Source organism: Lolium rigidum, chromosome 3 (assembly GCF_022539505.1).
Source record: "Lolium rigidum isolate FL_2022 chromosome 3, APGP_CSIRO_Lrig_0.1, whole genome shotgun sequence".
Lineage (NCBI taxonomy): Eukaryota > Viridiplantae > Streptophyta > Magnoliopsida > Poales > Poaceae > Lolium > Lolium rigidum.
In genome coordinates this window covers 391,049,269-391,064,442 of record NC_061510.1, presented here as the reverse complement: position 1 = coordinate 391,064,442, position 15,174 = coordinate 391,049,269, and the positions used below count along the sequence as shown (strand labels likewise).

Genomic DNA, 15,174 nt, shown 5'->3' with positions numbered 1-15,174 from the left:
CACCGGACGCACTGAAAAAATACCCCTTCACAGAGCCGAACACATGAATGAGACCGACATACTCCACCCGCGTGCCGTAGTGGCCATGGCCGTTGCCGCGTGACATGGCGTTGTTGTTCTCTACTCAAACGTGAACTCGTGGAATAATTTGTGTAGTGGTGTAACCGTGTGGTCGACCAGTGTAATCCATCTTGTGGGAAAAGTAAACCCCTGTTATATAGAGCCGAATAGTGGGCTAGAATTATGAGTAAGATCTCTAGCCCAATCTACTTAAGATTTTTTATATGTGCGAGACTTGTCATGATTTGACACACCTCTTGCTTGATAGCAGGCATCATTTTTTCTTTCTAACTTCACCTCAATGGTGGTCATCGGTGCAGAGTTGGGCACATAATTGGACCAGCCAGGTTCGTCGTCGATGTTACACCCTCCGGTCTCGTTTACTTAACTCGGATGTAGTTAAAAAGGACTGGAGGGAGTATATGCTAATCTGAGCAGCCCAACCGACCCTTTTGTGCACAGATGAGTAGAGCACTGGTACTAGTAGTTGCCTGGTCTCGAGTCTCGCCATTGTTTGGAAGGTGTGCTGCTGCTAGTGGAAGAAGAAATGCCCAATAATTGCCCCCAACAAGAGCAGGATCGATGATGCTTCACCCGTTCACCAATAATTGGGAACCGACGGTAGCAAGAGGAGCATGGAAATAATAGCTGAGAGGTCGCATTATCTTTCTACTTCAAGATGGACTGGAGGTGTGAATTTCACTAGATTTCGTAGTATCAATTTCACGAGAAACATTGCACTGCAAGAATCAGTTTTGAGCCGGCAGAGAACTGCGAAGAATTCCATGTGTAATTCCGTCTCGGGAAGGGGAAGCAAGTGAGAGCGTGTGCGCGTGTCGTCGCTGTCAAGCAAAGCACACAAGGCCGCTTCAAGTGATCCGCCCCACCCACCCCCGAAGCAAAAGCCCACTTCCTCCTCTCGCCCCACTAGGCCTTCCTCCTCCCCAGCGAGGCAGCGACGCGACCCGGCGGAGGAGGATGTGCGAGGGGAGGCGGCTGGGCGACGCGGCGCGGCCGGCGTGGGCGGAGCTGCGGAGGAGGGAGGCCGCGGCGGACGCGCGCCTGGCGGCGGCGCGGGCGCGGCTCGCCGAGGCGCTGGCGGAGCTGGAGCGGGCCCGGGCGCGCGCCGCCGAGCTGCAGCGCAGGCTGGAGGAGACCTACGGCAAGCGCCGCCGCCTCAAGCGGGTGGCGGCCGCCGCGCGCGACCGGATCCACGAGACCCGCGTCCGCCTCCAGGAGCACGAGCAGCAGCAGCAGGATCAGCTCCCCGCTGAATCCGATCCCACCTCATAGGTAGGTAGGCAGCTCTCCTGCTCCGATCCCTTGACCGTCGCCCTGCTAATCGGACCGATGATCGAACAGTAATACAGCGTCCTCTTGATTCCTTCATCTGCAGGGGCAAGTTGCAGCTGGAGGATGATGCCGTCTGTGGCAGGACGATCAGCTGGATGCTACTCGTCTACTTTTCTCTTTTTAGGCTTTGTAATATACAGGACGAATGTTCTAGTCATTCGCTGAAATGAACTCAAAGTTAGTTGCGACAGCACTGTAATCTCTAGAGCTCAAATCTCCAGTGGCCATTCCATAAGAAAAAATATATATCTTCAGTGGCCATTGCCCGTATACTTGTGCCAGTATTCAGCTTTAGTTTCTGCCATTCAACATTTTCAGTTAACTCGAGTTGTCAATCAGCTAATCACAGTAACACCAGCTCGGCATGTTTCACAGGGAAAATATCTGCCTGATCAGATGCAACCGTCACCAGCATCTGCAGGCATGTTAATTTTAACATATCAAACGATGTGCTAGATAAGATACTGTTGCATTGGCAGAACTTCCATGTTAAACCAACTCATTAACTTTATCCTTGCACACAAAAAATATGTAGTTGAAATATAGCATATTATGTGGCGAAGATACGAGCAATGGAGTATAGTTCATCAGCCCAAATTCTTACAAGAGTTCACAGGAAAATGAATCCCGAAAGGTCAACTCTACATAGCTCTTGTATGTACGGTTCTGAGGATTCACAAAATCAAGTCCGTCATATATGATCTATACTACAACGAATTCACTTGAACAGCTTGTAACAAAGGTAGCTTCAAACTACTCGCTTGAACAGGCAGATACGGGATGCAAGCTATCCAAGCATCTCTTGATCCAGAATCGACCATAACTGTCTTCTTTCCCCAGTGTTATACCACGGGCCAGCTTCCATTGTTTAGTGGAATCACCAGATCTTGTTCTTGGCCCAGAACAGGATTATTACCACCCCAATCACAATGGCAACAGGAGCATACTTCCGAATGAAGGCCTGAAACCGAAAAAAGCATGATTGACATCAAACTCAAAACCTTGAAAAGAATATAGGGTAAGACTCCATCAAAGCATATTTGCTGCAGGTGAATGGTAAAAACCACAGTAAAAAGTCTCAACGACACAAGTCTCGATAGACACGACAACTGCAAAGCTTTGCACTCTTCTCAAGTTCGATTCAATTTTACCACAGGTAGAGTTGAGAAGCGCCGTTTTGCTAGCTACAGGGTACAGATGTGAACTGGCAACTTAACAGAGAGAGACGTGCTGGAACAGTATCAGCTAACTTTAATTAATCAAACAGGTATTTTTCATCAGTAAAAGAAGATAATTCTATACTAAATTAAGGGAAAAACTCATGGTAACTAGAACGATAATTACTAGTGTCATGCCTGCAGAATGCTGCAGGACATGATTATATTATCATGTTACCAATAAATTACAAAAATGTATAGGAACAAAAGATCAAAATGATCTTGTGTATAGTTTAACTATTGCCTGAATTTTGTTATGGGACTTTTTTGTTATAATATGCATGTGGAGAGAGAAGTTAGGCATCCAAACACCGAAGTACGGATTTTCTTGATGATGCATAAAACTGTGCAAGGTGCACAAATAGTAAGTTCATGTTCATATTTTCTAAATGAAAAGCTTTGCTCAATTAAATGTTCATCATTTCATATACTCCCTCTGGTTCAAAACTATTGCCAAAAAATGTGTAGATACGTTCATTTTTGGACAATTATTTTAACCGGGGGAGTAGAACATATGAGCCTAAAGCTTCTGAATAGAAAAAGAATTGTATTATTTATTCTGCTAAACATGGACTTATCTTAAGTATGGTGACATTTTTAAGAAAAAGGGAAAAGAACATCAATAAATAAAAATATTAAGTGTATAAGAATATGGATACGGGTGCTTTAGCAAGTATGTTTTATTTTTCAGAAAAAGGGAAAAACATCAATAAATAAAAATATAAAGTGTATAAAAATATGGATACGAGTGCTTTAGCAAGTATGTTTCATATCTTCCTATTTCCTAAGCATAGATGTTAATTACTTTGAGAAGTTTGTACGCTTTCCTCTACCATAGAAGATCTGGTTATCATAACTGATCTCGTGATCGCAGTGAGGTCTACTGTAAGTAAGCAGTAGCCTTGCCATACACACATTTCTGCATCACATAATTTATTCCTTTATTTCATCTGCATCTCAACAGTTCTTTCATTCCAGTCGCTTTGAAGTCAAAGGAATGCCAGTTGTGCTTTGTGTAGTCAAAAATCCAAACCACCCAAAGTATGCATAGTTTGCAGGCAATGCTTACTAAGGTTACAATGTTTTTAGGGCACCTGTAGTTACACCATGAGATTGGTGGTGGTTTCAATGTCGAGTGAGCTTAAAAGTTACTACCTCCGTCCTAATTTAAGTGTCTCGTCTAGATACGGATGTATCTAGATGTATTTTAGTTGTAGATACATCTGTATCTACAACTAGTTGAGACAATTATTGTTGGACGGAGGGAGTACTTAAATTTGACCATTTTATTTCTTCTAGTAAATCCAATGGCTAAATATTAGTGAGGCGTGGATTCATTAGCATTCAGCATTAGGAGTCAATTTTAGAATAAAGAGAGAAGAGAAGTCAAGATGTTCAATAAGTACTGACAAACATACATGACATACTTAAATGCTCAAATTCATAGCATATGCATTGTGCACATGGATTACCTGCCGATTGAGATCCTTCGCCTTATCTGCATACATTTTCGTTTCATTTGACAACCTATTTGACATTTCACTGACCTCTGCAAAAACAGAAGTACAGAAGAGTAAACAGTTATTTGCCAGTACGGTCAAATCTTCCAATGCAAATGATACACAGTGGAAAGGGTGAGATGGGAAGCATTTTGTGAACATGCAAGGAACAATGAGTGCAGAAAACCAGAAGCAAAGGTAAGAAAAAATCATATAGTGTGAAGCTTTTGATGACAAGTAGTAAATCAAGGCCTATTGAAAGGAAAAATAATTGCCAAATAAGTCTGATGTTATCAATGCATGAGACAGATACCTACCAGATTCTCATGCCAGGAAATGTAAATGAAGCAGTACAAGGCAAAAGAGATTTCCAGACTTACGGTCTAACTTTTCACCGACGCCAAGAACTTCTTGAACATTGCGAGTCATAATTTGATGAACCTCATAGAGCTCATCATTCAGTTTTGCAATGTTCCTTTGGGTTCTGGTATCCAAATAGAGTTTCTTAGTCTTCTGTATGTATGTATCTAAATACAGAGAAACATATGTTATAAAGCAGTAGAACTTGAGAGGGTGAATAAAAACAATGGTGGCATGTGCAGTAGAGATTAACAACATACCAAACTTAATAAAAGCATAAGGCCTTGCCGCAGTTTCAATCTGACTTCCATTGACTCTCTCGAATTCATTTTTCAGATCTTCCAAGTACTGGAATGCAAGCTTCTTTGGATAAGAACGGTCACACATTGTTAGATAACATACTCGGCCTTCAATGATGTAACTGCATATCTGAATTAAGGTGGAACAGCAACATACTACAATAAATGTAAAAAAACCAACAAAAGCTAAAAAGATAGATAAAAGGACGTAGATAACTGGCTGCAGGGTATTTTTAGTAGAAGCTAAACCATATGATGTAAGCACCAGAGCAGAAAAGCCTCTACAAAAAAATGGTAAAGGTAAATGGCCCTGCATACAATTACAGAACTCAGAATGACTAGTAGACCAGCAATAGCAAGACCACAAGCTATATATGTCCCTCCATGGCTAATCAACAAATGTTGACTTCTCTCGCCAGAATAATAAAATGTAATGACTAGCTAAAGCATCTACAATTTTAATATAAATAACTTCATTGCACATCTAAATGAAATACCTAGGATCAAGCATAAAATGGCCATGGTGAAGCAGGATTCATAAATAAGCATCTTTTCTGAACATAAAATAGATCGCAAGTAACACAGGATACTGGAAAAAGAACGATCCTGTCTCAATTGACATCCTTGAGGCTTCATGTTGCCCCTTTGACAAGTTCTTAAAAAGAAGTTTAGCTTGCTGCTTGTAGAAGTCAGAATCCTTTTGATCCCGCCCGTCATCAAGCCCTTCTGCCAGAGGAAGGCCATCAGTGACCCGCGCTATCATTGTCAGCTTCACCATTTTGCGAAGAGCACCAGAAACAACTACAAATTATATACTTGATAGCCTGCAGAGACACCTGCAAGTCAAAGCAGGAAACTGCTTCAGAAGTAGTCTAGCTCCAACTTCTGCCTTGATACATTAAGCACAGCGCATATCTAAATTTCTAGTCAATTGAGAAAAAGTGTAGCCAACAAACAAGTAATGCATGCCATTTTACAGCATCAAATATGCTACTCTCCTAGCAGCGTAACTTGTTCATTGCACTATAAGTAATCACAGACAGCCTAGGTGTTCATTTGACAACTAAAAACTAAAAACAGCATTGATCATCATGCATATACGACAAATACAAATATCCCATGATTTAAACCTACACAGGTTGCATCGAGAATGTCGCTGCTACTGCTATATCTAACAAAACCCACAAACAAAATCCATTTGTGTAGCTCTAAGGAGACAATCCAGAAACGGATTACGCATGCTAAATGACTCATTTCACAGACATCACATCCTCTTTAGTCTAAAGACTGCAGTCGTAAAACCACACTTAAGAACCTTAAATACAGAATAACTACGCATACACCCCTTTGCGATTTCCATTGAGTAGCAAAAACAATACAGGAGCTGATCACATGACCGATAATATGATGAACTACACGATGATCTACAACCCCCATGCACAAATGCAGAATTCACAAATTACCAATCTGTTCAATATACAAATAGACATGTAGGTATAATTTCTCTCAAATTAGTAACCACTAGCCTACACGCTACACATGCATGACTCCACATCATAAGAACAGTAAAAATTGTCACTCACCTCATATCGGGAAAGAAAAACGGATAGCTAACCCACCCAACCAGTTACTCAACATGCACAACTCAGTTCACTCCTAGCAAACTGGTAGACACATAACCTGCACTGAAGCTACTTATTTCGAGCAACTCATGTCATAACAATTAAGGCACACGCACACACGCGCGCCAAACGGGCAAACGCTATCTGGAAACAGTATAATCCGCGATTGATGCGAGCTCGAGTATCCCAAAATCCGATCCACCCCTCCCAAGCTTCACCGCCGACCAACCAACAAACCATCGTAAGATCACCCACCAGATCGAACCCAGAATTCGGGAGCGATCGCATCAGATCTGCCGGATCTGGACGAGCTAGCGGCTAGCGCGAGACATCTAGACCAGGAGTAGACCGGCAGAGGGGAAAAGTGGCGTACTGGGAGGAGGCGCGGCAGCGGAACCGGGTGCGGCGGCCGTCTCCGGGGAAGCAGATCGCGGTGTCGCCGGAGAGAAGCGCAAGTTTGGCGGGCACGTGCTCTGCTGCGCGTGTCGGTTGGGAGAGTAGCCGGGGCGGAGCAAGATACGGGTCCGAGCTCTGAACCGGCACGCGGAAAATGATGGTCTGCATCTGCACCCACAAGGGCCCAGCACATTTTACGAGTTTAAGGCCCAGTAAAACTTTGTCACGTATCTACCAGGCCCATTTTGCGTTTCGAGTCCCAAGTCCCAACTCCCAACCGAACGTGTCAAATCCTCCCGGAGAGGCCATCGCCAACTCCCGCCAACAGAGACCCCGATCTCGCCTGCCGTTCACACCCCCGCACGCCGTCCAGGCCAGCGCGGTCGAGTGTTGCCCATTTTCTTTTTTTGAATCATCTTTTTGTTCTGTTTTTTATTTCTGTTTTTAATAGGATTTAAAAAGTGTTAGATTTTGAAAAAGAAAATATTAGTAATAGAAAATAAATAGAAAAAAATAAGAAAATAATCGTACCTTAAGCTAATGAGCCGCAGCGGCCCAACCTACCCAACTTGGTCCCTGGGGTGTGCGGCACCCCCGCACGAGCCAACCAAGTCGGCATATAGCAGTCCCCCATCTCCCCGACACCCGGCTGAGAGATCCGCCCGAGAGGTGGTGATTCCATGGTTATAGATATATGAGATTAGAATCTCTGGTGCCCTTTTATCCTAGGCAATTATAACCTTTGGCATATGGTGTTGTTTCACACGGTCGAAGCTGCTATACACCGACAAGTGTTGGCGTATGGTTATGAGGATTCTACAACTTTGGTTGTAAAACTTGTAGGGTTTTCAAAAGTGTTTTCAACTTCTAACTCTTTCTCTCTCTCTATTTTCTTTTTCAAAAGAGAAGATTCAAATCAAATAAAAGGAAACATTAAACATAAAATAAAAGAAGAAACCTATGCTAACCTAGCTCAAATTCAAACAAGTTTCACCTTTTTCATGATTTCATAGTGTTAACAACCGAAAAATGCACAGGCAAAAAAATTAATTATGGCACAGAAAGTATAATGTTGCGTATTAGCCACAAGTGAAGAAACTCATCCGTGTTGGATTTAGCATCTACTTTCACTGTAATTTTTTGTTAGTTGGATCAATCTGATGCCCAACGAACATCCATTCTTGGAATCAAGGTGATCAGAGGGTCAAGGCGGCTATGGCCCACCATGACGAGTGTGCCTACTAGGCATGCCATGGGCTCCACCTGTCATCCCATCTAGCCCCTCGTGAGCTCCTTGGCCGGTAGGTGATGTCTACGGGAGCTTCTATTCTTGTAGACAGTGTTGGGCCTCCAAGAGCAGAGGTTTGTAGAACAGCAGCAAGTTTCCCTTAAGTGGGTCACCCAAGGTTTATCGATCTCAGGGAGGAAGAGGTCAAAGATATCCCTCTCATGCAACCCTGCAACCACAAAGCAAGAAGTCTCTTGTGTCCCCAACACACCTAATAGGTGCACTAGTTCGGCGAAGAGATAGTGAAATACGGGTGGTATGAATAAGTAGTAGCAACGGCACCGGAAAAGTGCTTTGCCCAGGACGAGTAAACAAGCGAGTAGTAACGCGGTAAAACGATGAAACAAGCGGCGATAGCGATATTTAGGAACAAGGCCTAGGGATTAGACTTTCACTAGTGGACACTCTCAACTTTGATCACATAACGGAATAGATAAATGCATACTCTACACTCTCTTGTTGGATGATGAACACATTGCGTAGGATTACACGAACCCTCAATGCCGGAGTTAACAAGCTCCACAATTCAATGTTCATATTTAAATAACCTTAGAGTGCATGAAAGATCAATTCGACTAAACCAAGTACTAACATAGCATGCACCTTGTCACCTTCATGCTATGTAGGAGGAATAATACACATCAATATTATCATAGCAATAGTTAACTTCATAATCTACAAGAGATCTTAATCATAGCATAAACCAAGTACTAACACGGATGCACACACTTGTCACCATTACACCAGTGCGGGAGGAATAAAACTACTTTAATAACATTGCTAGAGTAGCACATAGATAAATTGTGATACAAAATACATTGCAATCATAAAGAGATATAAATAAGCACTTCACTATGCCATTCATAACGGTGAGTAAGTATTCCGTGAAATATAGCCTAAGAGACCCACACGGTGCACACACTGTCACCTTTACACACGTGGGACAAGGAGTCTCCGGAGATCACATAAGTAAAACTCACTTGACTAGCACAATGACATCTAGATTACAAGCATCATCATATGAATCTCAATCATGTAAGGCAGCTCATGAGATTATTGTATTGAAGCACATAGGAGAGAGATGAACCACATAGCTACCGGTACAGCCCCGAGCCTCGATGGAGAACTACTCCCTCCTCATGGGAGCAGCAGGTGGTGATGAAGATGGCGGTGGAGATGGCAGCGGTGTCGATGGAGAAGCCTTCCGGGGGCACTTCCCCGCTCCGGCAGGGTGCCGGAACAGAGACTCCTGTCCCCCAGATCTTGGCTTCGCGATGGCGGCGGCTCTGGAAGGTTATCCGTATCGTGGTTTTTCCCATCGAGGTTTTAGGTCTGGGACCAGAGTCGGAGTCGGAGGGGCGACGAGGCGGCGACACCATAGGCTGGCGCGGCCAGGGCCCAGGCCGCGCCACCCTATCATCTGGGGCCCACAGGGCCCTCCTCTGGCGGCTCTCGGGTGTTCGGATGCTTCCGGGCAAAATAGGATGCTGGGTCTTGATTTCGTCCGATTCCGAGAATATTTCCTTACTAGAATTTCTGGAACCAAAAACAGCAGAAAACAGGAACTGGCCCTTTGACATCTCGTCAATAGGTTAGTTCCAGAAAATGCACGAATATGACATAAAGTGTGCATAAAACATGTAGGTATCATCAATAATATGGCATGGAACATAAGAAATTATCGATACGTCGGAGACGTATCAGTAGGCTCCTCCTACCTTGAACCATGATATTTCAATACAAGTAAATATTCGGGCCTTACCCATCAAAAAAATCAAAAATCAGGCCATAACATCCGATTGTTCAACCTGAGAACATGAAAGATATATTTAACCATGGGAAAATAACAAACAAATAAAGTCAGTGATGCAAGGGAAACCACCTGTAAACAACTTATGTAAATCTCAATTCCAATCGCTTGATATTTTGTCAAGAAACATGCTTTCCGCTAAGATATTTAACGATAATATAAAGTAGGCATCAACGTAAAATATGTAGAGGCATATGGTTAGGTCTTTTATACTTTTATTGATCTATGGCATTTGGTTTGATCAAAGTTTTCTTAATAGTCAGTTTTTTGTGAAGGAAACAAGTATCATATGTGCCCTTGTAAAATATATTTTAATTATAGAGCAAGTGCATTTGCAATGAAATAGCTTAGAATTATAACAAAGACCACTGAGTCATAATGCAGAAACCAAGAAACATAAGGACAAAGATCACATAGTTGGACAATGAGCTATAGAAAGTAAATGTAAAATACTTTAGTATAAATAAGTCAAACCCACTTTTTGATGTAATTGTTTGCAGAAAACACGCTAGTAGTTATTAGCATACCAAATAGGCCATTAGTAAATTCAGGCATTGTCTAGGTCGTGCAGACCTGTTCTCCCCGATAGGAAACCATCGACCTGAAGGTGGCTACCCACACCAGCGACTTAGGTGACCCTTCGACTGGCTCCGCCCCGAGCCATACAAACAGCCCTTCCTATCATGAAAAATGTAATTTTCTTTCAACAACTAAATTAGACTAGGAAACACTCCAAAAAAAAACTCAATAGTCGTGCGCCTCGTCATCGATATATGGTCGAAGTAGAAGTCCTCATCTCCGTCAAGCCGAAGCCCATGCAAAAGTTATTAGATTGCGCCTCGACGGTAACACCGCCCTCGCTAGGCCTCACACACCGACCAAGCTGCGCTGTGTGAACTCGCGAGGCTCTCTCGCGCCCCAAACTCAGCGGGGTCTAGTCCAACTCCTCGTCTTCCCCATACTCACTGATGCAACGCCACTTCCCCCACCACATGAGCCGGGCGCCGGAGCCCCTAGTGACTGGTGTGGTGGCTGCCTCCAGTCTGTGGATTTCTTATCGGAGAAACTCGTATAAGCATACCAGGTCGGTCGCCTTGACCGTGACCTGGGCTATTAACATGTGGGTCCAAATTTACAAATGTCATATTGGGCTTGATATATATGTATGATGTGTCTGGTCTTTTAGTACAAGCAAGGGACTCATGTAAACTTGTCGTTCAATAAAAGGACTCTAATTCACGTCCAAAATCCCTAGCGATGGCTAAACGCGGATATAATTCTGCTTTGACTATACTTATGTCATGTATCTTGTAGTAAGTCTCCGAGTCGCATCGTAACTCAAATGGAGACGCTTTAAAAGAAAAACTTGTGTGCCTCGAAGACATGGACAACTGTGGTGCTGATCATTTTTCCATCTAAAGTCGTCTTAATACGTCTATGGTCCCATCTTCAATTTTAAGTCGGAATTCGTCAAGTTGTCGAGTTAATTACATGGACCTTGTAGTAAGTCGTCGGGTCGCATACAAACTCGGATCAAAATGGCTCTAAAATCAAAATTGTACTTCTTGACCATAGGAGCAACTTTCCAGCTGAGCACTTCTCCATTTGAGGCCATCTTGAAGACGTTCCGGCCCAATTCTCCGTATGTTGTCTTCTGGACTGCCTTTAAGCAACACAACCTACGAAGGTGACCGGATTCGTAGAGGCTCATAAGGTATCCGGATCCCGCACGGTATATAAGGAAGGCATATCCTTGACGTACACGGCAAGACATTGTATCGTAGTTAGGCAACTTGTATTCCGGCTAGGACTTTCCGTGTAAACCCTAGATCCGTGCGTCTTTATAAGCCGGATCCCGGGAGCCCTAGAGGCACAACCACAACTCATTGTAACAACGCGAAAGCGCCCAGATAATTCCAGACAAGCAGCACAGTAGGCCTTGCCATCGTGCAGGTGATCCGAAGCTGGGTAAATCGCGTACCACCGTCCCGAGGACTCTCCGCCCAATGACCCCTACTTCTTCTTCCCTCCATGAGGATCCCTCCTCTGGAGTACCGTCGAATAGGCAACAACACGGATAATGGCCGCCTATCGAGTAAGATCAATCCCTGTAGCAACCTAAGTCACATGGGTTGTCCTGCTAACTGGACTATATATATCACTCTCCAAGTCACCCTGGAACCTGCAGCATAATCGGCCAGTAAGCCGTTTGTGATATGACTTGTCACCAAGCTCACCATGTGGAAATGATATCACGCTAGCTAGAGCATGATGTATCTTTGCCGACTTAGAGCATCTCCAGCCGTCTCCCCGACGAGGCCCCTAGGACGTCTTTTTTTTTCATCCGGATGGACGAAAACGGACCAGTCGAGCCCCCGACTCCTCGATTTCGTCCGGATTAGGCCTTTCATCCGTCCGGAGAGCCCAGGCTATCCCCCCCGGGGAGCGCTCAGGGACTCCGGACGAGAGAAAAGCGGGGACGGGCCCGCTCTGTCGGCGAGAGAACAGACGAACCCCACCACTTTGTCGACGCAAATCCCTCCTCCCCTCCCTTTGCTCTCTCGCCGCCGGCACCACCCCTCGCTAATCCGTCGGCGGGTTGCCCCAACTCCGCCGTTCCTCCACCCAGCAGCCCATATTCCGTCGCCCGTCGTACCCTCTGATACGTCTCAAACGTATCTGTAATTTCTTATGTTCCATGCTAGTTATATGACAATACTCACATGTTTTATATACACTTTACATCATTTTGATGCATTTTACGGCACTAACCTATTAACAAGATGCCGAAGCGCCAGTTCCTGTTTTCTGCTGTTTTTGGTTTCAGAAATCCTACAGGAAATATTCTCGGAATTGGACGAAACAAAAGCCCACGGTCTTATTTTGCACGGAGCCTTCCAGAAGTCCGAAGAGGAGACGAAGAGGGGCGACGAGGCGGCCACACCCTAGGGGGCGCGGCCCCACCCCTGGCCGCGCCGCCCTATGGGGTGGGCCCCTCGAGCGTCCCCCGACTCTGCCCCTTCGCCTATATATTCTCTCCGTCGCGAAAACCCTATTGATGTCTACGCACGCTTCTATTCCTGTAGACAATGTTGGGCCTCCAAGAGCAGAGGTTTGTAGAACAGCAGCAAGTTTCCCTTAAGTGAATCACCCAAGGTTTATCGTACTCAGGGAGGTAGAGGTCAGAGATATCCCTCTGATACGTCTCCGACGTATCGATAATTTCTTATGTTCTATGCCATATTATTGATGATACCTACATGTTTTATGCACACTTTATGTCATATTCGTGCATTTTCTGGAACTAACCTATTAACAAGATGCCGAAGTGCCGGTTCTCGTTTTCTGCTGTTTTTGGTTTCGGAAATCCTAGTAACGAAATATTCTCGGAATTGGACGAAACGAAGACTCGGGGCCCTATTTTTCCACGGAGCTTCCGGAAGACCGAAGAACACACGAAGTGGGGCCACGAGGTGGCCAAGCTATAGGGCGGCGCGGCCCAAGCCCCGGCCGCGCCGACCTATAGTGTGGGCCCCTCGTTAGCCCCCGACTACGCCCTTCCGCCTACTTAAAGCCTCCGTCGCGAAACCCCCGATGCGAAAAACCACGATACGGAAAACCTTGCGAGACGCCGTCGCCGCCGATCCCATCTCGGGGGATTACGGAGATCTCCTCCGGCACCTCGCCGGAGAGGGGATTCATCTCCCGGAGGACTCTACACCGCCATGGTCGCCTCCGGAGTGATGAGTGAGTAGTTCACCCCTGGACTATGGGTCCATAGCGGTAGCTAGATGGTTGTCTTCTCCTCATTGTGCTTCATTGTTGGATCTTGTGAGCTGCCTAACATGATCAAGATCATCTATCCGTAATTCTATATGTTGTGTTTGTCGGGATCCGATGGATAGAGAATACCATGTCATGTTAATTATCAAGTTATTATACATGTGTTGTTTATGATCTTGCATGCTCTCCGTTTCTAGTAGAGGCTGCGGCCAAGTTTTTACTTTTAACTCCAAGAGGGGGTACTTATGCTCGATAGTGGGTTCATGCTCGCATTGACACACGGGACAGAGTGACGAAAGTTCTAAGGTTGTGTTGTCTTGTTGCCACTAGGGATAAAACATTGGCGCTATGTCCGAGGATGTAGTTGTTGATTACATTACGCACCATACTTAATGCAATTGTCCGTTGTTTAGCAACTTAATACTGGAGGGGTTCGGATGATAACACGAAGGTGGACTTTTTAGGCATAGATGCGGTTGGATGGCGGTCTATGTACTTTGTCGTAATGCCCAATTAAATCTCACTATACTTATCATGTCATGTATGTGCATTGTTATGCCCTCTCTATTTGTCAATTGCCCGATTGTAATTTGTTCACCCAACATGCTTTTATCTTATGGGAGAGACACCTCTAGTGAACTGTGGACCCCGGTCCATTCTTTAATGCCGAAATACAAATCTGCTACAATACTTGTTTTTACTTGTTTTCTCTGCAAACAATCATCTTCCACACAATACGGTTAATCCTTTGTTACAGCAAGCCGGTGAGATTGACAACCTCACTGTTTCGTTGGGGCAAAGTACTTTGGTTGTGTTGTGCGGGTTCCACGTTGGCGTCGGAATCTCCGGTGTTGCGCCGCACTACATCCCGCCGCCATCAACCTTCAACGTGCTTCTTGGCTCCTCCTGGTTCGATAAACCTTGGTTTCTTTCCGAGGGAAAACTTGCTGCTGTGCGCATCATACCTTCCTCTTGGGGTTGCCCAACGAACGTGTGAAATACACGCCATCAAGCTCTTTTACGGCGCCGTTGCCGGGGAGATCAAGACACGCCGCAAGGGGAGTCTCCACTTCTCAATCTCTTTACTTTGTTTTTGTCTTGCTTTATTTTATTTACTACTTTGTTTGCTGCATTATATCAAAACACAAAAAAATTAGTTGCTAGCTTTACTTTATTTACTATCTTGTTTGCTATATCAAAAACACAAAAAAATTAGTTTACTTGCATTTACTTTATCTAGTTTGCTTTATTTACTATTGCTAAAATGGCCAACCCTGAAAATACTAAGTTGTGTGACTTCACTAGCACAAATAATAATGATTTCTTATGCACACCTATTGCTCCACCTGCTACTACCGCAGAATTCTTTGAAATTAAACCTGCTTTACTTAATCTTGTTATGCGAGAGCAATTTTACAGTGTTAGTTACGATGATGCTCGCTGCCCATCTCAATAATTTTGTTGAACTATGTGAAATGCAAAAGTAT

At 44.5% G+C, this 15,174-nt stretch overlaps 2 protein-coding genes across 4 annotated transcripts; one reads left to right on the top strand and one right to left on the bottom strand.

Moving 5' to 3' along the window:
- The first annotated feature begins 1,038 nt into the window (after positions 1–1,038).
- On the top strand, positions 1,039–1,680 carry LOC124700783 (protein SKIP34-like). 2 transcript variants are annotated; one of them, XM_047232854.1, is made up of 2 exons: positions 1,039–1,353; positions 1,457–1,680. In XM_047232854.1, the coding sequence occupies exon 1, from the start codon at positions 1,039–1,041 to the stop codon at positions 1,351–1,353; it is 315 nt and encodes a 104-aa protein (XP_047088810.1). In that variant the 3' UTR covers positions 1,457–1,680. The 2 variants fall into 2 exon arrangements, with proteins under 2 accessions (XP_047088810.1, XP_047088811.1); XM_047232855.1 differs by having other exon boundaries at positions 1,039–1,357.
- Positions 1,681–2,249: 569 nt separating this feature from the next.
- Positions 2,250–5,621, bottom strand: LOC124700782 (25.3 kDa vesicle transport protein-like). 2 transcript variants are annotated; one of them, XM_047232853.1, is made up of 5 exons: positions 5,379–5,621; positions 4,750–4,910; positions 4,510–4,656; positions 4,103–4,179; positions 2,250–2,374 (listed from the first exon to the last, which is right to left on the bottom strand). In XM_047232853.1, the coding sequence occupies exons 1-5, from the start codon at positions 5,564–5,566 to the stop codon at positions 2,291–2,293; spliced, it is 657 nt and encodes a 218-aa protein (XP_047088809.1). In that variant the 5' UTR covers positions 5,567–5,621; the 3' UTR covers positions 2,250–2,290. The 2 variants fall into 2 exon arrangements, with proteins under 2 accessions (XP_047088809.1, XP_047088808.1); XM_047232852.1 differs by having other exon boundaries at positions 4,510–4,910.
- Positions 5,622–15,174: the final 9,553 nt, after the last annotated feature.

Excerpts from the sequence above, each read along its gene's own strand:
- LOC124700782 (XM_047232852.1), bottom strand. The coding sequence starts at position 5,566 with ATGGTGAAGCTGACAATGATAGCGCGGGTCACTGATGGCCTTCCTCTG. Across the intron at positions 4,911-5,378 it reads ACAGGATCGTTCTTTTTCCA|TTACATCATTGAAGGCCGAG; the intron begins GTATCCTGTGTT and ends TCAGATATGCAG. Across the intron at positions 4,180-4,509 it reads CGTCGGTGAAAAGTTAGACC|AGGTCAGTGAAATGTCAAAT; the intron begins GTAAGTCTGGAA and ends CTGTTTTTGCAG.
- LOC124700783 (XM_047232854.1), top strand. The coding sequence starts at position 1,039 with ATGTGCGAGGGGAGGCGGCTGGGCGACGCGGCGCGGCCGGCGTGGGCG.